General features: G+C 35.7%; 1 protein-coding gene across 1 annotated transcript in view; it reads left to right on the top strand.

The window, feature by feature from the left end:
* Positions 1 to 17,072, top strand: part of LOC112054091 (transcription factor SOX-21-like) — a 61,444-nt gene extending 44,372 nt beyond the window's left edge. The window contains exons 4-5 of the mRNA XM_024093747.2: positions 1,129 to 1,271; positions 14,025 to 17,072. Coding sequence (XP_023949515.1) covers positions 1,129 to 1,271; positions 14,025 to 14,465 — 584 coding nt within the window. The 3' untranslated portion in view covers positions 14,466 to 17,072. The remainder of the gene's footprint in view (positions 1 to 1,128; positions 1,272 to 14,024) is intronic.
* The last annotated feature ends 7,988 nt before the right edge of the window (positions 17,073 to 25,060 follow it).

Consider the following 25,060-nt stretch of genomic DNA (forward strand, 5'->3'; position numbering starts at 1 on the left):
CCCCTTGGTACTGGTGTTTGTTTAGTGAAGGCGTTCGTCAAAACTTGCGTTATAAATGCGAATATAAGTTTACTTAGATGTTTATTTGCTCGTTACCTATTCGAGCAATCAACTATTCACTTGTCAGATGCCTTATTAAATTATCACAACTATGCTTATTTTTTGCTTACTTGGGGAAGAAAGGGAATCTTAATGACATCATCAAGCTCCATTCTCAAATTGAAGTTTGATGGTCAGGTAAATAAATTTTTTCTGTATGCCCAGCATGAGATCAACGACATATCTCGTGAAGAGAAATAGACAAAGTGGCTGTGAAGTAGTCCCAGTGCGATCTCTTTCATGCCAACGCAACGAAATAGCGATATATTCGGTATATCCAGCTGCTATATTGGTTGACATTTCTCTTTTTCGCTATACGAGATAATTACGTCGTTGGTAGCATGTTAGGCCTAATGATCTCGTGAACTGTATGCTCGATATCGTCCATCCATCTCCTCCATTGTCTCGCTGGTGAATGCTTTCAAAGCATTTTGCTTTCTAAAACCAACCTGATAAGCTCAAAGAGAGGTCCTCTTTTCTTAATAAAAGACTTATTATGGGAAATATTTGTATTTTTGTATGTTTCGAATAAACTCAACTACTACTGGGCCGATTTTAAAAATTCTTTCACCAATCGTCATCAACCCATATTCGGCTCACTGCTGAGCTCGAGTCTCCTCTCAGAATGAGAGGGGTTAGGCCAATAGTCCACCACGCTGGCCCAATGCGGATTGGCAGACTTCACACACGCAGAGAATTAAGATAATTCTCTGGTATGCAGGTTTCCTCACGATGTTTTTCTTCACCGATTGAGACACGTGATATTTAATTTCTTATAATGCACACAACTGAAAAATTGTAGGTGCATGCCCCGGACCGGATTTAAACAAACAACCTCCGGAATCGGAGGCAGAGGTCATATCCACTGGGCTATCACGGCTCAAGTATGAGGACAACCCACCACCTCCCATGGCCCTTTCAACCTCTCGGTAATTTGGGCCGAATCGATGGAGGGCGAACCCGGTACTTGCTCTTTGCGGCTCAGGTATGGGTGCTTGTAGGTATATTAAAATGTCGTTGTATTGTCAGGTATGGCGGGCGGCGGCATGTCGCAAGCGATGGGCGGCTACTACGGCGCCGCGTACGGGCCGCTCGGCGCCAGCATGGCTGCGGCGGCGGCGGCGGCGGCGCAGCAGAACGCCATCTCTGCGGCGCTCACACCCAACGCACAGGTGAGGACTAGTGTTGTCAACGTGAGTTTTTTTTTTATTCTTTACAAGTTATCCCTTGACTACAATCTCACCTGATGTTAAGTGATGATGCAGTCTAAGATGGAAGCGGGCTAACTTGTTAGGAGGAGGATGAAAATCCACACCCCTTTCGGTTTCTACACGGCACCGCACCGGAACGCTAAATCGCTTGGCGGTACGTCATTGCCGGTAGGGTGGCAACTAGCCACGGCCGAAGCCTCCCACCAGCCAGACCTGGACAAATTAAGAAAATCTTAATCTGTCCAGCCGGGAATCGAACCCAGGACCTCCGTCTTGTAAGTCCACCGCGCATACCACTGAGCCACGGAGGTCGTCGAGTGCGCCTGACGCAGTCCACAGGTGGCGGAATCATCATCATCATCGTTAACAGCCGATGGACGTCCACTGCTGGACATAGGCCTCTTGCATGGACTTCCAAATAAAACGGTCTCGAGCCGCGAGCATCCAGCGGCTCCCTTTTTCATTCTCCTCCTAACAAGTTAGCCCGCTTCCATCTTAGACTGCATCATCACTTACCATCACGTGAGATTGTAGTCAAGGGTTAACTTGTAAAGAATAAAAATAAAAAAAAGTATAGGTACGTACCGGACGCAAAGCATCTGTTTATAACTTTACGGTAGATAGAATCCGTTCGATGCAATCAGTACGATGCGGATCAGTGGACGCACTTGTATGACTTTCTATACAAATAATACTACAATCCGTTAAACGGCGTCGCATCAATCTGCGACAATAGAGCGAGTGTGATTTCCAGATCTTCCTTATTTTATAAAAGTTGGAAGTTCATCAGCTCAAACTCACTTACTCTCATGTTAGTAAGGTAGGCAACTACGAGTATGAAGTTTGAATTATAATGATGGCTTTGACTCTCTCTTAATCGCCCATAACTTTAAACAATATTTCTTATATTTTCAACGAGATAAGCACAGGGAATTTTTTTTGGGGATACTACTTTAATGAAATTGGGCAATAAGCTAATTAAAATATCTAATTTAAAATTTTTTATTACTAATATAACTTAGCAGCCGTAATCCGGTTCGGAGCATGCTTCTCCAACTTTTCAGTTGTGTGCATTTTAAGAAATTAAATATCACGTCTCTCAAACGGTGAAGGAAAAACATCGTGAGGAAACCTGCATACCAGAGAATTTTCTCAATTCTCTGCGTGTGTGAAGTCTGCCAATCCGCATTTGCCTGTCCAATATTTCAGAGGCAAGATGATAATGATACAGGTAGTGGAATCATCAAACAAGCGAAGCGAAAGGTAAACCGATAATAACCGTGTAATAGGCAACCTTGAACCAAAATCTCTCCATCATCTCACTAATGATATAATATGAAACTTATCTAATTAACACTTATCCGACCGACGACGCAAAAAAGATTCACTCAATAAGACATGAGCTGTCAATTTTTCAAAATTTATTAAAGTCTTGAACACACTCACGACTACAGTTGCGTTTGAACTTGCGTTTAGTCAGTCAAGATTTACAAGCATAAATGAGTGCATATCCTAAAAATTTTCATGATCGTAGAAACAGGAATATACAAATACACCTATTGGTTATAGATGTTTGCTATACCTACTAGTTGTAGTAACTTGTAGTAAAACATGTATTGGTTATAAGTGTATGTACTTGTTGCACATTACATCTAAAAATACAGAAATTCTACGCAAGCTTGGGTGTGTACTCTATATTAGAATGAAATTTCCATAATATTAAATTATTATTAAATAAAAAAAATAGCAATTGTTACCTCTGGGGTTGTAACATAGGTAAGAGCTCTTTTCTAATTAATTAAATAGGTTTAAAATATAAAATTGGTACAGTAATCCCAAAAATTAAACTCATTTTTGTATTTTTTCAATCTTACATAAAACTCAAGCGTCAACGCAACAAAATGCACAGTGCGTATGAGTCCTAATATATGAAAAAGGATTTTCAAAGTAAGCGCCGGCGTTAGAAATTTAACAGGCGTGTAATGAATTGGGAATGAGTCTAAACTTTATATTAGCAATACATCATTTTGCTAAACAAAAAATGATCAAATTCGGCACGGTGAATCCTTTGACACAATAAGGCTTATGCGCGTAATAGGAGGTGGTAACTTGTGGTTTTTTATTCAACGATATATTAACTGCGATCTCATCTGATGTTAAGTGACGATGCGGTCTAAGATGGTTTCACGCTTATTGGAAGGAGTGCCCATAGTTTATTTACCGTATCATCATCATCATCATTATCAAACCATATTCGGCTCACTGCTGAGCATGAGTCTCTTCTCAGAATGACAGGGGTTAGGTCAATAGTCCACTACGCGGGCCCAATGCGAATTGGCAGACTTCACACTCGCAGAAAATTAAGAAAATTCTGACTGAAAACTGAAAAGTTGGAGGCGTATGTCCTGGGCTGGATTCGGACGTACACCCGGTATCGGAGGATTTTTACCTTTATTTACCGTTTACCTACTCCTAATTAATTTCCACGAAAAATTGCAACTCGAAGTTAAATATATTTTCGGTAGTTTGTTGGTAGGACTAAAGTTTTCCGCAAGACCAGACGAGAACCATTTCAGAAAAAATTCAATTCTAAATTACCCCGATTGGGAATCAAACCCAAGTCTGTCCTCTTTACAGGTATTCCCAACTGCGATAGAGATCTTGTATTAATAAATTTTCATTACAACACTAAAATGCAATTTGTATTTTTCAATCGTTGAAGAGGGTTTTATAAAGTGTCCAGTTGTTATAAATACGCCGAATAATCAGCTGAATGAGCAGAACAAATAAAAATATCAAATGTAGGTGTTAAAATAAACAAAACCTGTCAAAGTGTGAAATATAAGTAGGTATAATAATAAAGAGGTAATTTTTCGCGCACCATATATGGACGAAGGATTCATGAGTTGCCAATTCATTTGAATATTTAGGTACCTTTATTTTTTTATTTTTTTTTGTAATTATTATTATATTTTTCATTTATTTCAGTACTTAGTAAAGTGGCAGATTTTTTATAATTATCCCAGATGTTATTCTTTTTTCATTGGTAGGTAGGTACTATAAAGTGGTTATTGCTTTTTTTCCTCTGATTTCTAGAGTCGAAGCAGAAAATTCCGAGACGAGGTAAATTCTACATACTGGGTAATTGCTTTACGTAACTTTTATTTTACCGAGATTAATACAGTTTTTTTTATTAAAATCATTTTTATTTTTTATTTTTTTTATTTTTTTGAGATTTTTTATTTTTTTTATTAATATAATTTTTTCCCATGAAGAAAAGGCAAAGGTATTACACCGTACACCCTTGTCTTCAAATCTCGCTCTATAAATTCGCAACTCAATAAAAATCAAATAAATAAAAAAATAACCGCATTCCACATACAAGAACGCTGCATTTTATTCCAATTCCAAGTTTTATTTTTATCAAACAGTCAGGACCTTACCTCTGGCTCAATCGCTCGACGCGCGGAGTCATATAACCAAAAGAAGAAGAAGAAGGTCCTTAACGGATGATTCTATTTATTTTACGAATAAAACCTCCTTCGTTTTAAGTAGGCTAGTACTTGGCTAGTACTCGTAACAGACAATAATTAAAAAACAAAATTACTTTAGCCCCTAGAGGCTAATATGCTTGTTTAGCCCCGCTGTGGAGTGGTAATATGACAATGTTTTTGAGCAAGAGTAGTGAAAAAACTATCTAATATATAAAATTCTAGTGTCGCGGTGTTCGAACTTGAACTCCTCCGAAACGGCTCGACCGATTTTTGTGATCCTTAGCGTGATTGTCGGCCAGGGTGGAGAATCGGCCAACATCTATTTTTCATCCCCCTAAATGTTAAGGGTAGTCCACCCCTAAATTTTTTTTTTTTATTAAAATCAATTGTTTTCGATTAAGGAAACTAAAATAAATTCTTAAAATGGTCTATTTTATATGATGGGCGGCTGGTACCTTGGGGCCCAGAGCAGCCAAGACTACAACCCGCCACTGTATTTGAACCTAGGACTCTACTCGCAATGGAACATGCTAACCACTAAATCAACGCTCCACTCTCATAACTACAATCTACATAATGAAAACACATTTCAATCTGCACAGTCAGATAAGATGATTCAATAAATACTAACCCCATCTCGCAACGTTGAGTGGGTGCCTATTAGACCCCCTATCCGCATTGTTTACGGGCGGAAGCGGTGAGACGACTCAAAATAATTAGCGAGGGTACGAAGGACCCCCTTTTGCCGATTATGACACCGTATCGGCGTGAATATCTTACACGGGTTAATACGTGAATATTTTGATTTAATTTCAATTTAAATGGTTTGTTTAATTTGACTTCAATATGTGACCGTCTATTTGTAACCCGAGTTTGATTCCATGCTCGTGTATTTTCGGGAATATTTAGTTTATTAATGTTTTCCAAATTTTTTTTTAAATATGACTAATTCCCACTCTCCTCCAACTAGTCAGAAAAATCTGTGTTAAGAGTGGGTAGGTTTACTACAATAGCTCAGCGGACGGGAATCGAACCTTGACCTCTCGGTGATGAGTCCGGCCTATTTATCGTTGAGCTATTAAGGCTTATAGTTTTGTTATCGGTTCAGTTTCCCGGACCCCAAAGCTTCTCATAGTATGTTGCCCGAATTTTTTTTTTACGACCCGGATAATCACATAATAGACAAACCATAGACAATCCCAGATTAGGAATGCAGTCAACGTCACAGCAAAGAAAAGGTTCCTGATTTCTTTAAACAATAATTAATTTTGAAACGTCAAGTTTAACTATTTAAACTCTACCGCCAGCTCGGGAGGCAGGCTCTACTGTTGTACCCACTCCTAATACAGTCTTCCCCGACTCGTGGAAGGGCAATGGGAATATTGGTCATATATAAAAAAAAATATGTCAAATATTCTTTAAAAAAAATATATTTTTGTTAAATTACATTTTTATTTACTTTTACTTCCTGTGTTGAAGGTCAAAGTTGATCCAATAGCCTTCAAGCATTTATTTATCATTAACGAATTCATCAGTTGTGTATGTATGTGTGTGTATCGGACTGAAAGACGCAAAATATCCCTCTTACAAATTATTTAACATCACCCGAAATAGTTTGTCTGCTTCCATAAATAAATAATTCGTTAGTAACCTAACCCTAAATAAAACAGTAACCGAATACAAATCAACGTTATCCCAACCCCCAAACAAGGGTTGTAATCGATTAGAACACTCGCGACATCGCGCAATTACCTCCCGGGCGAGTTCCCTCCGGAAAGAATCCTCGATCTTCCCTCCGACGTTTAATCCTCTGGCACTGACGTTGATGCGTTAAATATGTGCCCATTACATCTCTGTTTGGGATACTTAGTGGAATTGAATTATTGTAGATTACGTAACGATTGCATAATAGGGGTTTTTGCTGGTTGGGAGGCTTCGGCCGTGGCTAGTTACCACCCTACTGGCAAAGACGTACCGCCAAGCGATTTAGCGTTCCGGTACGATGCCGTGTAGAAACCGAAAGGGGTGTGGATTTTCATCCTCCTCATAACAAGTTAGCCCGCTTCCATCTTAGACTGCATCATCACTTACCATCAGGTGAGATTGTAGTCAAGGGCTAACTTGTAAAGAATAAAAAAAGGGGTTTTTATAACTCAATTTATCGAAATACGAGTTTTAAAACCAATTTAAGTACAGTTTACTTGATCAAAAGTCAAGCAATAATGACACTTTTGGAGCTAAATAAAACAATTACCCACATTTATAAAATTAACGTAATTCCTGTGACGCTAAACATATAAAACTAAAAACGGCCATTTCTCCACATATTCTGACCATCTCAGAATATGTGGAGACCGTAATTATAACGCTTACTTTATAAGTAACAATAAAAGAGCGAAGTAAGTGAGTTAAGAGCTGTGATAGCCCAGTGGATATGGCGTCTGCCTCCGACTCCGGAGGGTGTTGGTTCGAAACGAAAATATCACGGGTCTCAAACGGTGAAGGAAAACATCGTGAAGAAACCTGCATACCAGAGAATTTTCTTAACTCTCTGCATGTGTGGAGTCTGCCAAGCCGCATTGGGCCAGCGTGGTGGACTATTGGCCTAACCCCCTTAGCCGAATATGGGTTGATAATGATGATGTGAAGTGAGTTAAATTAAAAAAGCATAAAAGTTCATTCAAATAGTAAATAGAAGAACACGAGTAGTTACTTTGCGAAATAAAATTATTTTAGAATCAAAGTTATTGAACAGGAGAATTATATCCAAAATAAAATCAAGCAATAACAATACTAAAAGACATAAATACCAATATCTATTGATAATCTCCGCCAGTTAGCTCAATTTCATACCCACTCATAACACTAGCTTTTTGTGCAGTTGGATTGGAAACGGACAAAAACGGTTATTTCTTAAAAAAAATACCTTGCCCAGCCGATCCATCAAGCCCCTTAATAGAGTGGAGGCACTGTCGGTAGTAGGAAGGCACTGAACAGATGAAAACGCACTTTTACGATTAACGTGTCGAATCACACCCTAAACGCGGTAGAAAACAATATAATCAGCTACCATTCAACACATACTATCAACACGGATATTCGATGTGCACACTTCAGACAAAATTGTATTAAGACAAAACAGTCGTTGGATATTTGAAAGAAGAATTATTTTAGTTGAAATTATACTGGCCTGTTTCAATATTAGTGTAATATTATAAAGACGAAAGTTTTTGTGGAAGTGTAGAAGTATGTAAGTGTGTAAGTGTGTAAGTATGATTGTTCCTCTTTTACGCTGCAGCTATTGAAGCGATTAGGCTGAAACTTGGAATGGAAATAGATTTTACTCTAGATTAACACATAGGTTACTTTTCATTCCGGAAAAATCCATGGTTACCGCGGAATTTGTAAAAAAAAAAAAATTCCACGCGGACGACGTTGCGGGCGTCCGCTAGTCACTGATAAATGCAAAGGAGCATACTCACAAATTTTGCCTGTGTTACTTTACATAAAGTAAACATTTGACTAAATCATCATATTATACGAATATTTATAAAAGCAAAAACAAGTCTGCTTGTTTATTCGTTTGTATTCACTTTGCTAAACTAATTAACGATCCATCTGTTTTGCTAAAATCAACGAATCCAATCGGCAATGCTCAAAGCCGACAAATAATCCTCTACGTGCGTTTCTCTGGGAACAGAGCATTCTCATTCAATGAAAAATGGTTGTTTTGTTAAAACGTCGATATGTGCGTGCTGCGTGCGTCAATTCTGTCTGATGTCTGTGCCAACCGGCCGATATTAAAAACGGTGATTGTGCATTTTGGCGGGCAGGTATGGAAACGGTTTAACGAACCATTGTGATTTTCGGATTCGATTATCTTGATCGATGATTTGTTCGTCCCCGCTTATTGGGCTTTCACGGCTAATATACCGGCCTGGGCTAACTGTGAAATGTTGTACGGATATAAAACAAACAAAATATCTAAGTAAGTTTTTCATAAATAGCGTCATATCGCAGTGGTGAATTGATCCCCTTAATACCTTTTTTATTTGATATCTATAAATTTTCAAGGTGCTTATGTAGGTCACTAGGTATGATACCATACTGTTTAACCAAAATAACTTTTACGACCCCAAATAAGACTAAACTAAACAAGATTTCGAACGATTATACCTACCTTGGATTTATAAAAACAACAATATTTCATGCGGAATTTTTCAGGCGTGTATTTTCAATAAATAAAAGCCTCGATTTTTTTTATAATTAATAAATTATTTGTAAATTGAATTTGTACAATTTCACATGAAAATAAATAAAAGAGGATAACAATCAAGTAAATAAAATATTTTTACAAAGAATGCGGCCTCACAAGGAATTTCTATAAAGGAAATTTAGAATTGAAAAAAAAACCCATCCACATGACAAACTGGTAAAAAAAAATAATTACGTTGATGTAGGTGGAATAAGTATCCCACACCAAGTTAAAAGTGTTTACGTTTTATTGTACATATCGTTTCATTTTACAAACATTTGTCCCTTTATTGCACTTTTATGAAACGAAACGGTAAATATATCAACCATTTATATTATACGGTACGTTTATTTCTTATACATCATATCTATTTATAAAGGGCTTCACAGTTTCATCGGCGGCCGAAGATCGGAACGTCTCGTTTATAACTCAGGTGCAATAAAATAGTGGGCCGTAAACCCCGCGCTTGATGTCGCCTGTCGCACTAATCCTGATTTAGCGCTGCAGCGTATGTTATACCTTAACACGGGACACATCGCCCAATAGAACGGACAACAAGCTTTATACGCTCGTGACATACTGTCTTTTAGAATGGACAACAGCGATTCTTGTATTTAAAGTGGGGATGAACCGTCTTAGGTTGTACGTAACTTGAGACACATAATGAAGATCGGCCCCTACTATACGCGTAAATACTATTTATGTATTGTTACAATTGATTCTACAAACTATTATTACTCGTAGATAGTCGAAAAATTACTCAATCATTATAAAATAATGGACGACGATTCACTTAAGTCTTCAAATCAAAGTCATTTGAAAGTCATCTACTTTTACTATTTATTATATTTTTAATACTCAAGCATGATGTCGCATGTCGCATTTATCCTGATTTAGCGCCTTAGCGTATGTTATACTTTAACACGATCACAGAATACACATAATAGTACACATGGGGGACACGTTGTATACACACAGTTAATTTATAATATTCTAAAACATCACATTTTTAATAACGATCAAGATTCAATTCTATCAGTAGAGAAGACAAATTTAAGGGTAGTATTCTCTCACGATTATTGTTTATTTAAAGATCGACTACAGGATTCAATCTATGATTTATTACAAAGCTTGTGAAACAGCTAATTATTACTGAACTCTGCGCATGATGTCGCAAGTCACACTAATCCTGTTTAGTTAAAAAATTTAGTGCTCTTAATTTAAAATCTACGTACGTAAAAGAATAATTCACCTTAAACACTTAAAACGTTTTTAAATAATAGTAAGTAAAATAACCTTAAATTAAACAAGAACATATAATTTATTAGTAAAAAAGTAAATAATTGTTAATCTAATATCCTAGTATTTAAACTTATAACCTAATTAACCTTTAAGACAGGTGTATCTATTATCATTCATTATATACACTGTATTTTAAAATGAATAATAATCATACAGAATTTCTATAGCATCCATTGTCATAATTTGTATAATGATTAAAATATGATGTCTTCTGTCGCACTAATCCTGATTTAGCACTATGTGGCCGGTGCGCATATGTATGTATATATGTACCTTAACATGACACATTGCTTCAAAGAACGAACAACAAATATATGGAGACATTGTATTCTAGAAGAGACAACTGTTAAAAATTGTCGCAATTTTTCAACCGATCCTTGTGTTCATACAAAACTGTCAGATAAATATAAGCCCTGCACTATCGACCGATAGTTGTATGACATTTATTAGAAGAGATAATTATGTGTTTCACGAATCGTTTAAAGCATGAGCCTAATAATAGGGATGATGACAGTTTTTTAAATTGTATATAAATTAAGAGTATACTAATAGTAAAGCAATTTTGTAAAAGGAACAGGGTATCTGCGATCATTACTTTCGGAGCTACAGGGATTTAAAGGGTCAGATTTGCGGCGCTGCCGCGGATCCCTGATAAACGCCCCATACAAAATGGCTCGAACTAATGACGTCATAGCCAATGTAATGATCGTTAGATTTGTATGCGCGTTCAAACAAAATTACTAATATCTTTGTTATTTGTGCGTTTATGCTTATAGTTCAAATATTAAAAAATGTCACATTTAATGTAAGGAAGCTAAAACTGTATGAATTTTCATCTAATTACGATAAAATATTTTTAATAGATTTTGAAATTTTATAATCTCATTTATTTTGCAAATATCCAGACAATCTTTGCTTTTTATGTATAAATTAGTTAACATTGACCCTATTTACCCGAATGTTTCATAAAAATCAATATATTCAAACCTAGTCATCATCCCCATTATCGCTATCTAAAGATAATACGAAAAGTTGGCGAAAATTTATAAGCTTACAATTTTCTTTGGTAGAGCTAAATCACTAAATAAAACTATTTTCAAAGATTATAAAACAAATCCATACACTCTTTGTATGTTTATTATTATCATTTTTCATCTATTTCAAAACTTGCGCTGTGAATATTATTAACATTGTAACATTAATTTAGCTATAAATAAACTCAATAAACCTAAACGGATAAATATTTTTAAGCAATCTATCACACAAATATGTTTAAAGTTATACGCATACTCAAATAAAAAGTAACAAGACCGTCAGCAGCATACAATGTAGTATTTAAATGTAATTTTTCCGAGCTTTTCGAAAATAATGGCCGTGTGTGTCGCGTCAAAGCATATTTTCCTCACGATATTGTGTACGGCGCACTTCATTAAAAAATTTAAAACTCCGAGCATTATTCGAACCCTTTTGTAACGTGATTTGTGTGACTGTGTGTATAAAGTACAATACATTAGGGTTCTATCACACTATACGACATTTTATTTATATTATTATTGATCGGGTATAATGGATTTTCGTTAAAGTCTCAGCACATGTTTTAGAAAATTCACTAAACTGCAAGCCAGCTATCTTGATATGTGATTGCGTATGTGATCTATTTGATTATTATTAAATATACATAAAGTAGGGCCTAAACCGAAATTATTTTTATTGTTATTAGTAATTAAAGATTTATGAAATAAAAATTATAATAGATATTATAATAAAACAAAGAAGCATAATGCTTCTTTGTTTTACCTATTGACAAAAATGTTAATTTAGTAAATCTGAAAAAGACTGTTTATAACCGGTATTAAGTAAATTTTCCATTATAGTCTGGTAATGGAGATAATTATTAAAGTCGTACGGTCATATTTATAAACATAAAATATTATTTAAAACCCCATTTTCTTTAAAGTAACGTGAACTTGAAGTACAAGTACTTCGTAATTAGCTCCATGACTTTTTAATGCATATTATTTCTATTTCCATACTTAAGCACATTGGAAAAGCAGCATAGGCTAATCGTAAAGCTGCTGTAAAACTATCGAAATCTTTTGACAGCTAACCTCTGACGCTATAATAAATTTAAGTGGAGTTAAACCCTAAAGTACAATAGATTGCGTTTTCATAAGCTTTCCCATTGCATACAATTTTCAATCATATTTCTATGTTTATAAGGATCTTTTTAGTACTGAACGGATTGTATTGTGGGGGTGTATTCAATTTTCAGTGTAGAGTATTTCATAGATAGATTTACAAAATATTGTAAGCGGATTACAAAATATATTACGGAGGTGCTAATTTGTCAATGTTTTGATTTGTTATGGTGTAAGATCCGACATTAGAAATATATACCCTCATCTGTTAGGTATTAATGGTAGGAAATAAATGAAAAATAATATTCAATGACACATTGCAAATAGGCTGCCTAGTTAAATGGTGGTGGTTAAACACATTTTTATACAAAATCTAGGAATCTATGAACTAGGTCAAACGCAACATACTTAATACATTTAAATCACTAATAGTTTTGTTATGTATATTGTTTTAACAGTTAAAATTACTGATGAGGGAAGTAGATGAATTAAATTTAATTAAAAAATTACACATTTTATACTACCCGGACGCAATTTTACTAGGCAACCTATTTGCAATGTGTTTATTTTTCTTCATTTATTTCTTTACCCAAATAAATAACAAATGAGTAACAGAGGGTATATATTTCATATGCCGGATCTCGTACTATATACGATGATTTACTTTATCATTATCTGCCTATTTTAAGCGCACTGCAGGGTCAAGCCTCCTTATGGGAGGAGGTTTAAGGAGCTTAGATCCACCACGCTGCTTCAATGTAGGTCGGTAGGCTTTGATGCTTAAATAACGATCATTATCAGATGTTAATGATAAGGACTTGCAGCTTAACGTGATCTCCGTGCCACAGGGGTGTAACACTTATTATAGGACTCAAAGGTGATTACAAAAATAAGAAAACTAATGTCGAACAAAGGTTATGATTCACAACACTTGTCAGGAAAACTTAATTAACAAATCAAGTTGTAACCAAAATAAGACCTTAGACTGGCAGAGAATGACCTTGAGTGAAGTCACGTACTTGTGAACGATGTAGGGTTAAAGGATCCTTTGATAGTCGACTAACACTCTCCTTTTCCACTCAAGTCACTCTCCCCGCCTAACCCAAGTAACCCATAAAGAATTACACAACAAGAGATGTGAACGGCTCGAACGCCACGAGCATACTGAACTGAAGCCGTCCGTACCGTAAGTCGTTGCTATGCGGCGATAACACACTAAATCGTTTAGCGGTACAGTTTTGGCTATAGGATAACTAGAGCCGGGAAGTTACCTTACAAAGCAACACTACTCCAGAGAGTTTGATAAAGATTAAAGAACCACCAAATATTTTCATTTTTGTTTCTACTATGATTAATAAAAAATATCTGTGAAAAAAAACTTTGACTTTTTTGACTTAAGTAAACATTAGGTACCTACCTAATGTTCATTCGGTTTTCGGTTCAACGAGTGACAAAAAAGATGTTTTATCACTACTACAGAAAAAGACACATTTAAACAATAAACTAATCCAACTCTTTGTTACAGGTGGGCTCAACAATGGACATGTCAAAATACTCCATCGAGGACAAATACAGGAGCTACGGCATGTATCCAGACCCGTCCCGGGGCTACCTGGACTCGGCCGCCCTGTCCAAAGCCTACATGTACATGGATCAACAGCAACAACGGTCCTATCCGATGGACATCTCCAAGATGTACTCCGAAGCGTCAGCAGCCATGGTTGGGTTGAGCTCAGCTGTAAATTCCGCTTCCAGCCTCTCCCCACGATCCCCAGCGGAGTCCCCAGATACCCACAAAACCCAGGACCGCGCCGAAGGCAGCTCCTCATCAGGGTCAAACCCATCCCCATCCCTACCCTACTATCAGTCATCAACAGGGTTACTGATGCCCCAGTATCCGGGGCAGTATCCCCAAAATCCCCAAGGAGGGCCTGAGTTTCGAAGGCCTTTGACGGTCATATTCTGACCTGATGTTTAGTCTCGTTCATTCAATATTTCGTTTTAATTATACTTTTTTGTAAATATTTTTCAAGAAGACTCTTCTATAGTATCACCTATAATTTGAAATAGTGATGTCTTTTAAGTAGATATCGATATAGACATTATTTATAAAGCGCGAAGCCTGTGATCACCGAACTTAGTCATTATTATAAAAATTGAAAGTATATCAGCCCATTCTATTACCATAGTTAAGCAGATACAAAAGATAACTATGTTTGTTTAAATCATGATTGATTTTGTTTACAATTCTCAGATATAAACTTACCTATGGTATGAACTAACTACTTACAAAGTTTTAGTTTTTATAAAATGACGATGGTCTAGACATCACGGGTCCTCAAACCAAACGTTACTCTTCGGTTCTGAAATCAGAAAAATGACAGAGAAAATGTATACTATTACACATATATTCGACTATCGGTGCTTATGGCATTCATACTTGTATGATTGTTATAATCTTAGGAATCGATTTGTGACGTTATAAAATTTTTAGACGTCATGGTTTTTTATTTGAACCAACAAACCAATTATTCTCACGACTTTTCGTGATCTTTTTTCTAAAGTTCCTTGATTTTTAGTAGGTATGTACTTAAGTATTAGGTTAATAAAAAAATATAAAGTTTATTTTAATTTTAGGTAGTAAAAATACATTCCGATTTCTATGTAAATTGTAAATATATAATACTCTAATAATATCTAATTAGATGGTAATAGCTTATTTCACGATTTTAAGCTACTATTACTTTATATGTCAAGATATTTAACATATACTTCTATGGAGTATGTATTTTAAACAGTTATTTAGCTAAATAGGTTTCTTACAATTTTCATTTTAATTTAAAGTTGCAGTTTAAAGGCCTATAACCGTCTAAAATTCAGTTCCAACACATGTCAATTCAAAATATATATTTCTAAATAGGTTCAGATCTGGATTCAGTCGTAATTAATTACACTTTGCCAGCAAAGATATCCCGCTATGAGGTTTTGTTCGTACACTGTGCTTCGTACAAACCAATCTATGACTTCAATTAAGACTATTAATAAAATCAATAAAAGTAATAGTAACTTAAATCTGTGAATATTTATTATAAAGTATTTTTAAAAAGTCCGCAGTACAACGACTTCATATTTAATATTAAGTAATAGTGCACCGTGGAACAAAGGCATAAGTGGGATTATTATGTCCATGATGTCATTTTAAAAGTCGTGCCGTCGGCGTACTTTTAACATCTTCACAAGTGTGTAACTAACTTAACGCCCATACCGTACGATATTTTTTCAATAAATTTGTGAGAAAACAGGTAAATGGAAATAATAAAGTGCTTTTTTTATAAAAGACAGTTGTTTGATTGAGAAGAAACTTGATTTTTTGTAACCAGAGCTACAAAATCTTTAACTCTTCACATTTTTTTAATTGTACTATCTTGGATATCAGTTTTAAGTAAGTAGTTCGTTTAATTTTAATGTCTGGCATTTCTCTCACAAAAACATTATCTATTAAATTTTTATTAAGTCTATGATCGATAATAATAAATACGGCTTGTGTACAACACTAGAACAACTTTGATTACTATTCCTAACTATCGAGTGTTGTTTGAGTTTGCGTTTGATGTTTAATTTCATAAATTTAATTTATAAAGCTCAGTAAAACAAACGTTTACTGTTTTATAAAACGTGTTTTCTTGCAAAATGTATTGATATATAAATTATTACAATTATATTCTAACAATTGTAAATATTAGTTAAGAATCATAAAAAGTATATAGGCTTAAAATAAAATATGTTGGATCGTAAAAAATATATCTACATTTTTGTGAAAAGTTTCTTAGTAGACTGATAATCTATTAGATCAATCAATAAAGCTTGATTTAAAATTAAACCTTATTGTTTACATAACTTACTATCTAAGTTGTTTACATAACTTACTATCTAAGTTATTTACAATTGCAGGCCAAGTGCAGACGTCAAATTTTATTACAGTGCCAGTGTCTTTTATAGTAACGCAACACTTTTGTAATTTGTTTTGTTTTATCCTTTTGTTTTTCAAAACTATAATTTTATGTATTTTTTATAACAAAGGTTACAAAATTTTATTTTCTTGTATTCATTAATTACTTCTAAAATTGTCCCTAAACATACACCGACGCCGAAAATTGCATTTATTTAAGATGCCATACTTTAGATTAGTAATTTATTAGAAAATAAAACTGTTTTGTTGAAATAATGGGATTAGGTATCTCTTGTTTTTTTTTGTTTTATTTATCCAGTGGCTTTCTTCTTGTAAACTAGTGAAAACATTGTTAATTGTAAATTATTCATAGTTAAATTGTTTATGTAGTCTTTTCTTATCATTTGATTGCTTTAATCTCTTTCGCACTTATAAAAGACTAGATTTGTCATCTGGTAGAGTCAGTGAAATAACAGTAAATCTGAGCGAGCGAGAACAAGATATTGCAGTCAAATGGTATCGGAAACAAGATATTATGTATAGTGATAACGAATATTATGTACAATGAGACTTAGAAGATATTATAATTATTGCAATTACGTCATTAAATATTTGAAAAATCGCCTTACGTTTTTTTATTCCACTATAACTAAACTGACTTTGATGAACACATAACTTAGGTACTACTACTAATTGGGTCTCTACTCTTAGACTACATCATCATCATCATCATCATATCAGCCGATGGACGTCCACTGCAGGACATAGGCCTTTTGTAGGGACTTCCAAACATCACGATACTGAGCCACTTGCATCCAGCAAATCCCTGCGACTCGCCATGTCGTCAGTCCACCTAGTGGGGGGTCGGCCAACACTGCGCTTACTAGTGCGGGGTCGCCTTTCGAGCACTTTGGGACCCCAACGTCCATCGGCTCTTCGAACTATGTGCCCCGCCCATTGCCACTTTAGCTTCGCAATTCATTTCTGATTCGATCACGCAGAGATACTCCTAACATAGCTCATTCCATCGCCCGATGTGTGACTCGTAGTTAGACTACATAAACAAAAATAATTATAAACCTATGTTTAAACAAATAGTCATCATTATCAACCCACATTCGGCCCACTGCTGAGCTCGAGTCTCCTCTCAGAATGAGGAATTAGGCCAATAGTCCACCACGCTGGCCCAATGCGGATTGGCAGACTTCACACACGCAGAGAATTAAGAAAATTGTCTGGTGTGCAGGTTTCCTCACGATGTTTTTCCTTCACCGTTTGAGACACGTGATATTTAATTTCTTAAAATGCACACAACTGAAAAGTTGGAGGTGCATGCCCCGGACCGGAGTCGAACCTACGCCCTCCGCAATCGGAGTCAGAGGTTATATCCACTGGGCTATCACGGCTCTTAAAACAAATAGTACCCAATAGTAAAATTAGTGTAGGTATTACCTGTGCCTACCAATAATATTAAAAATATTAATTGAATCAGTAATGGGATTTAACCTATTTATTAAAAACTGACTCAATGGATCAATCAAACCGATATTAATGAGGCTTCATTCATTCTTCAATTATGACGGTCTGAATTCGATTCTAGAGTCGGGCTTCCAAAGTAGCACTCTGGAGAGGGAAGATCATAGTAGTGTTATTAAACTTCTGTGCATCGAAGAGCAGCTAAGGCCGTCGGTACCCGCAGCTAACCCGCATTGAAGCAGAGTGGAGCGTCTAAGTTTCAAATTCCCTCCTCTGACATCCGATAAAACTGATCGTGTGTTGATCGCAATCTGCATGCAGATTCAGTTTGCTTATTGGATATTGGCTAGCATTAATATACTTAGGTACTAGGCAAAAGGTTTCCACGAAAACCTAAGTCTCTGACGACTGAGAACTTTATTTCATAATGTGATAATTAGAAAAGTTTAGGTATACCTACCTGTAGTTCTAACATGCGACCAACGACATATCTTATTACGAGAAATAAAGAAATCTCTATGCCTTGGGACGAAAGAAAAGGGGGTGTATAACTCCGCAGCCATTAGGCGATATTTTGTCTATTTCTCTTTACTTGATTGGATGCTTGGCCCCCTTGACGGTTTAGTGTCTGGGCCTGTAACCATATGGCACGTTCTATACAAACGCTAACGCTTCGAAAATAAAAAATGTAAGTATGCGGGAAAATTAACTAGTCACATGCTATGCTACAGGCCCTGGACTGTCAAAAGCTTCTAGAGTGCGCGCACGATAAGTTTGCGCGTGACCAAAATCGGAACGAATCAAAACTGCCGCCATCTCGTCGTGTATCTCTATCTATCTCTATTGGTGGGAAAAAGAGATCACTAACGCTGGCAACATATTTGCGCTGCCATTCGCGCGCAGACTTATCTGGCACGCACTCTACCTCCCAAATCCACCATAGACTAAACTTCAAAGTTGCCAAACGTGCTTATAACTATAGTAAGAGCATCTTACTTTAAGCTTAGATCTTAGATCAGTTTAGAAATCCTGAAAGTGGCAGAGTTAGACCTAGGGAAATGTGCAAGCAGGCCGGGGTGTATGTACTAGTGGTGGATTTGTTTGGTTTGAAAACAATCGCCGCCTGCATCCGACACCGTTGATTTTATTTATTTTCCTTCGTTTTATCATAATACCCGCGGAGTTAGCTTCGTTCTTATACAGGATGATTTTATTTTGCCATCAACTAGTTATTTTATAGTTTTATTTGGTGAAACCTGCTCACTTGATGCTTTGTGGGAACCATCGTCTGTAAGAAAACAACAGTTTACACACTCTTGGTAGAACACGCCCTATCGTGCGCTGACTCGTACTAGTCTTGCCCTGAGGTGTGTGTGTTTGTGTATAATTTGAGCCTGTAATTTTACCGGCAACCTTACTTCAGATTGTTACAAAGTAATGTTGCGTACTGGCAGAAATAATTCGGTACTTCCTCGGGCGAGCTTTATCAAAAAGAGCTCTACTTTAAATAATAGACATCATTAACAACACATATTCGGAAAGAGAGGGGTTAGTCTAATAGCATTACGCATGTCCAAAGAAACTGCTCAGATTTGCAGATTTCTTTACAATGTTTTTCTACATCAAAATGCAACTATATACTTAACTGAGAAGTTGGAGGTGCTCCTATCATATTCGAACCTACACCCTCCGAATCGAACGCAGAGGTCATATCCACTGAGCTATGAAGGCTTTTTTGAATAATAATAGTTAATTAAAATTATCCACTTACTTTTAATGCAATACGATTTGTAACTAGGTAAAGGTACTGGTTTTTAGCTGTGACATAAATTACATACTTATAAAATTATGACCGTAGTATTTCCGCCAGTATCAAATCTATATGGCGGCTTAGCTGGCACGGACAGCCACGGGCTCCCAGCCCGAAGCGATCGTCAGCCCGCGGTCAACTATGAAGTAAGCAAACATTATAAAAACACGTGACGATTTTTCTGAGAACCCATCCAAAAAATTCACCATCAGCCTTAGATGATATAGTTACATCATTGGTTTTCCCAACAAGGTGTTTGTTTTTAATATTAACTTTTAACATTAATGTGGACACTTTTGGAGCACGCTGTACATTCTCACCTACAACAGGAGAGGGTACGCGCTTTGTTTATGTTATTCCACCGTATTTTGCTCACAAAGACAGCTCAGTTGTTTGCTTTCTGCCAAATCACTACCCCACTGTACCTACGCAATGATATCTTTCTATCGACTGCGCATATTTTATTAAAAAATAAAGGGGATCGCTCAACCGTACTATGGACAATTTTTTCGAACTACCCTCAAAGGATAATAAACTTTAATTACATTGGCATAAGGTGGTTATAGTTTTAGCGAATGTCTGATTGAGTTTTATTATTTTAGCGGCCCTAAAAAGTGAAATGAGTGATAATGACGTTATAAAACGAAAGTGCCGTTAATGATCCTAAACTAACATTGTTGAAATGATATACTTTTTATGAATTGCACTTATGTGTATTGTGTTAATATTATTTATAGAGATATTTATGTATGGGGCAAAGTATCAGGGCTATGTTGATCCAAATGCTATGCTGAATAAGTTGTATTTATAATTCTAAATACATATTTATGAACCTAGGTAACTACTTAAGAGCACCGACAAAAGGATTACAGGATTTGAAAGGCATATAGGTACACCAACCCCAGCCGGCATGGATTTATTTTTAATTTTCATATAGGTAAGTAGGTACTTTTAACGACTTGAGACTTTGACTTTTACTACACAGACACTTCGAATGCACATTGTCTTAGTTAAATATGGTTAGGTGTAATATGTCAGTTAAAAAAATACTATTACACTGAGACAAATGAGCTACTTACATAAGTAGTTTTTAATTAGTAATTTAAAAGATTAAACTTACTAGACAAACGGTTACAGTAGGTATAGGTAAAATAGATTCCATATACCTACTGTTATCGCCGTGTTGCAATGACTTGCGGTACGGGCGGCTTCAGTGTGCTCGTGGCGTTCGAGCCGTCCACATCTCTTACTGTGTATTTTTTTATGGGTTACTTGGGATAGGCGAGAAGAGTATCTTGAGTGGAAAAGGTGAGTGTTAGATATCTGTGAAAGGCGCCTTTAACCCTACACACATCGTTCACAAGTACGTGACTTCACTCAAGTCATTCTCTGCCATTCTATTTCATTTTGGTTACAGTTTGATTTGTTAATTAAGTTGTCTTGACCAATATTGTGAATCATAACCTTTGTTCGACATTAGTTTTCTTATTTTTGTAATCACTTTTGAGTCTGCTAAAACTATATACTTAGTAATATGGTGCTAAATTGTAAGTATGGTGCAGGCTACTTCATAGACACTATAAAGTTTGTAGGTTTGCTATACGTATTTTAAGAATGGCAGTCCAGGCATTTTCTGAGACTATCCGCCTATGTTAATTATTGTTTGCCAACATACTACACGTGTTATTTCTCATCCAATAGGTGTACCGTGTAATTATAGTCGTCGAGGTGAGGTTGCGACATAATAACACACACAATTAGTGTACGCCGCAGTCCAGGCACTCCTTCACTTATAAAAGCTTGTGTGTTCATAATAATACCTACGTCTCTATGGATGAAATGATAGATCCTACTAATTGTTTCAATTAGTACAATAGTTTTATTAACTTGGTTTATTTTTAAGGTTAATGCCAGTAATAGATCTTGAGCTGTGGCTATTCCGGAGGGTGTGGGTTCGAATCCGGTCCGGGGCATGCACCTCCAACTTTTCAGTTGTGTGCATTTTAAGAAATTAAATGTCACGTGTCTCAAACGGTGAAGGAAAACATCGTGAGGAAACCTGCATACCTGAGAATTTTCACAATAATTCTCTGCGTGTGTGAAGTCTGCCAATCCACATTGGGTGAGCGTGGTGGACTATTGGCCTTAGCCCTCACATTCTTAGAGGAGACTCGAGCTCAGCAGTGAACTGAAGTGAGAGTGAGTATGGGTTGATAATGATGATGATTATCATGAATTGGTCTTAGTTTAGTTTATAAAATTGTATGCGTACTCATGCTGTATGACCTATTCGAAACGGTTATGAATCTCATAGTTCGTATCTTAGTATTTCTTAGGGCCGATAGAACTCTTTCTGTTAAGCTAAGTAACAGATTTTGATTTTAACCGACTTCAAAAAAGGAGTTGGTTCTCAATTCGACAATTCTCTCTTACTTTTTAATAGAGAGATCGATGTTGTTTCCTCATAACTTCGTAATTTGTTAACCAATTTTGAAAATTCTTTTTTTGTTTGAAATATTACAATTATGATGTTATTTTTCGCTTTTTAGTTTATTTTTGAGATTTTGATGTCGATTCATTTTGTTAATAGGAAAGATCTGTATTTTTGTATGTAAAAATAAACTCAAAAACCAATTTGAAAAATTCTTTCACCCATAGAATTTATTTCACTTTAAGTATTAGAAAGTACCTAATACTTAAAGTAACATGGGCATTTTTATCCCCCTAGGCCTACGAGACTGGAAACTACCCAAGTGAAACCTTCTATCTATTTGTCCAAATATTCGGAAGGTGCGTTCTATAGAAATGAAAATAAAAAAACAATCATAAATGTTGAACCATAATTTCACTTGACTTTACCATTTGATCCAGAAATTAGTTGCAAGAACAAAACTGACCACTGTTTTCTCTATCGCATTTGAATTTGACATTTGACGTGTCAGCTGTCAAACTGGCACGTGCCGGCGCGTGCGGCGAGCGTTTTAAACTTATCGCTTTGACAGGACATGTCAAAAGTGTCAAAAGGTTGTGCAATTGTGGCCAAGACGATTGTGGTGTGATTGTGGGTGTTAATCGAATTTTATTATGAGGAAAATTCATTCGGGAGGCTTTGTTCGTTTGGACGGGTACAGTTAGATTAAGTTTTTTTTAATTAATATATATACTATGCACAAAAATTAAGGGAGCAGAAAAAAAATCCAAATTTTTGGGGGATTTTCAACAGGCTCTAACTTATACAAAAATGGTCGTACAGCAAAAACATAAAAAGCAAATTGTAGCTCTAAGTGTTTAGTTTTTGGATCTGAGTTTGAAAATTTTTTTTTGAAAATATTTTTCGAGTAATCATAAGAAAACCACTGAAAAAAAATTTTCGAAATTTTTTTGGTTTTTTTTTTTAATCTACGGACGTGGAAAAAATTTTTTCGACTCAACCTCCATATGGACCGGATAGCTTGTTTATTCAGATTTAATTTCGTTTTTTTTAAATCTCGATACGAGCATTTCTCGCTGAGATATCGATGTTTGAATGGAAAAAGATCATTTTGTCTTTGATTACCAATATCTCAGCAACCAATGATCGCACAGAAATTTTGAGGTTGGTTTCAAAAATTTGAATAAACTATCTACAAGGGTTGGCAATTGAATTTTGAAAAAAAAAAATTATTTCAATCATTACATGAATTTGAAAAAGCATCCAAAAAAGGGCTTTTTGTCGTTTTTTGGAAAATCAAGCGCCCAATCAAAAATATTGCGGAAACCACTGACGTTAAGTGTGCCTTTTACTGTTCAATATACCCACAAAAACCCTACAAAGTTTTAATTCAATCCAGCCAACCGTTTTTTTTTCCCACTTGATCGAATTTTTGAAAAAATTAAAGGAGCAAGAATTTCGCTCTGAAAATGTCATAATTTACGCTTTTGTGCTTGCGCACGTGTATGTGTGTGTTCCACAGTATTTTGTGACTTCAAACTCACTCTCCAAAGATGTATGTGTGTGTGTGTGTGTGTGAGTGGAAGTGACAAACCACAGGGTCTCAATCTCTGATAAAACCACACACATACACGTGCGCAAGCACAAAAGCGTAAATTATGACATTTTCAGAGCGAAATTCTTGCTCCTTTAATTTTTTCAAAAATTCGATCAAGTGGGAAAAAAAAACGGTTGGCTGGATTGAATTAAAACTTTGTAGGGTTTTTGTGGGTATATTGAACAGTAAAAGGCACACTTAACGTCAGTGGTTTCCGCAATATTTTTGATTGGGCGCTTGATTTTCCAAAAAACGACAAAAAGCCCTTTTTTGGATGCTTTTTCAAATTCATGTAATGATTGAAATAAATTTTTTTTTTCAAAATTCAATTGCCAACCCTTGTAGAGAGTTTATTCAAATTTTTGAAACCAACCTCAAAATTTCTGTGCGATCATTGGTTGCTGAGATATTGGTAATCAAAGACAAAATAATCTTTTTCCATTCAAACATCGATATCTCAGCGAGAAATGCTCGTATCGAGATTTAAAAAAAACGAAATTAAATCTGAATAAACAAGCTATCCGGTCCATATGGAGGTTGAGTCGAAAAAATTTTTTCCACGTCCGTAGATTAAAAAAAAAAACCAAAAAAATTTCGAAAATTTTTTTTCAGTGGTTTTCTTATGATTACTCGAAAAATATTTTCAAAAAAAAATTTTCAAACTCAGATCCAAAAACTAAACACTTAGAGCTACAATTTGCTTTTTATGTTTTTGCTGTACGACCATTTTTGTATAAGTTACAGCCTGTTGAAAATCCCCCAAAAATTTGGATTTTTTTTCTGCTCCCTTAATTTTTGTGCATAGTGTATTTCAAATAAATAGCTATGTTAGCCCTTGACTGCGATCTTACCTGTAACTTTGACGTAAGTTAGCTACCTGACAGAATTAAGATCAAATCATTAACAACCGCATTTTTTATATTCCGTAAAGGCCATCGTTAACAAAAATCACAATGTCAACTAGGCAAAGTCCTTACTTCTCTATGATATCCACGAAGAGTTGTTAGTAGATACCGAATGTCATTTTATATCTCAATTTTGATCAGTTACCCGCGACTCCGTCCGCTTGGATTTCAGCTTTTCACAAATCCCGCGGAACCATGGATGTTATTATACATATATATAAACCTTCCTCTTCAATAACTCTATCTATTAAAAAAAACCTCATAATCCGTTGCGTAGTTTTAAAGATTTTAGCATACATAGGGACAGAGAAAGCGACTTTTTTATACTATGAAGTGAAGTACAGAACTCTCGCGCTAGTCCGACTCGAACTTGACCGGTTTGTTTATGATTTA

The sequence above is a fragment of the Bicyclus anynana genome, chromosome 3 (genome assembly GCF_947172395.1).
Source record: "Bicyclus anynana chromosome 3, ilBicAnyn1.1, whole genome shotgun sequence".
Taxonomy (NCBI): Eukaryota; Metazoa; Arthropoda; class Insecta; order Lepidoptera; family Nymphalidae; genus Bicyclus; species Bicyclus anynana.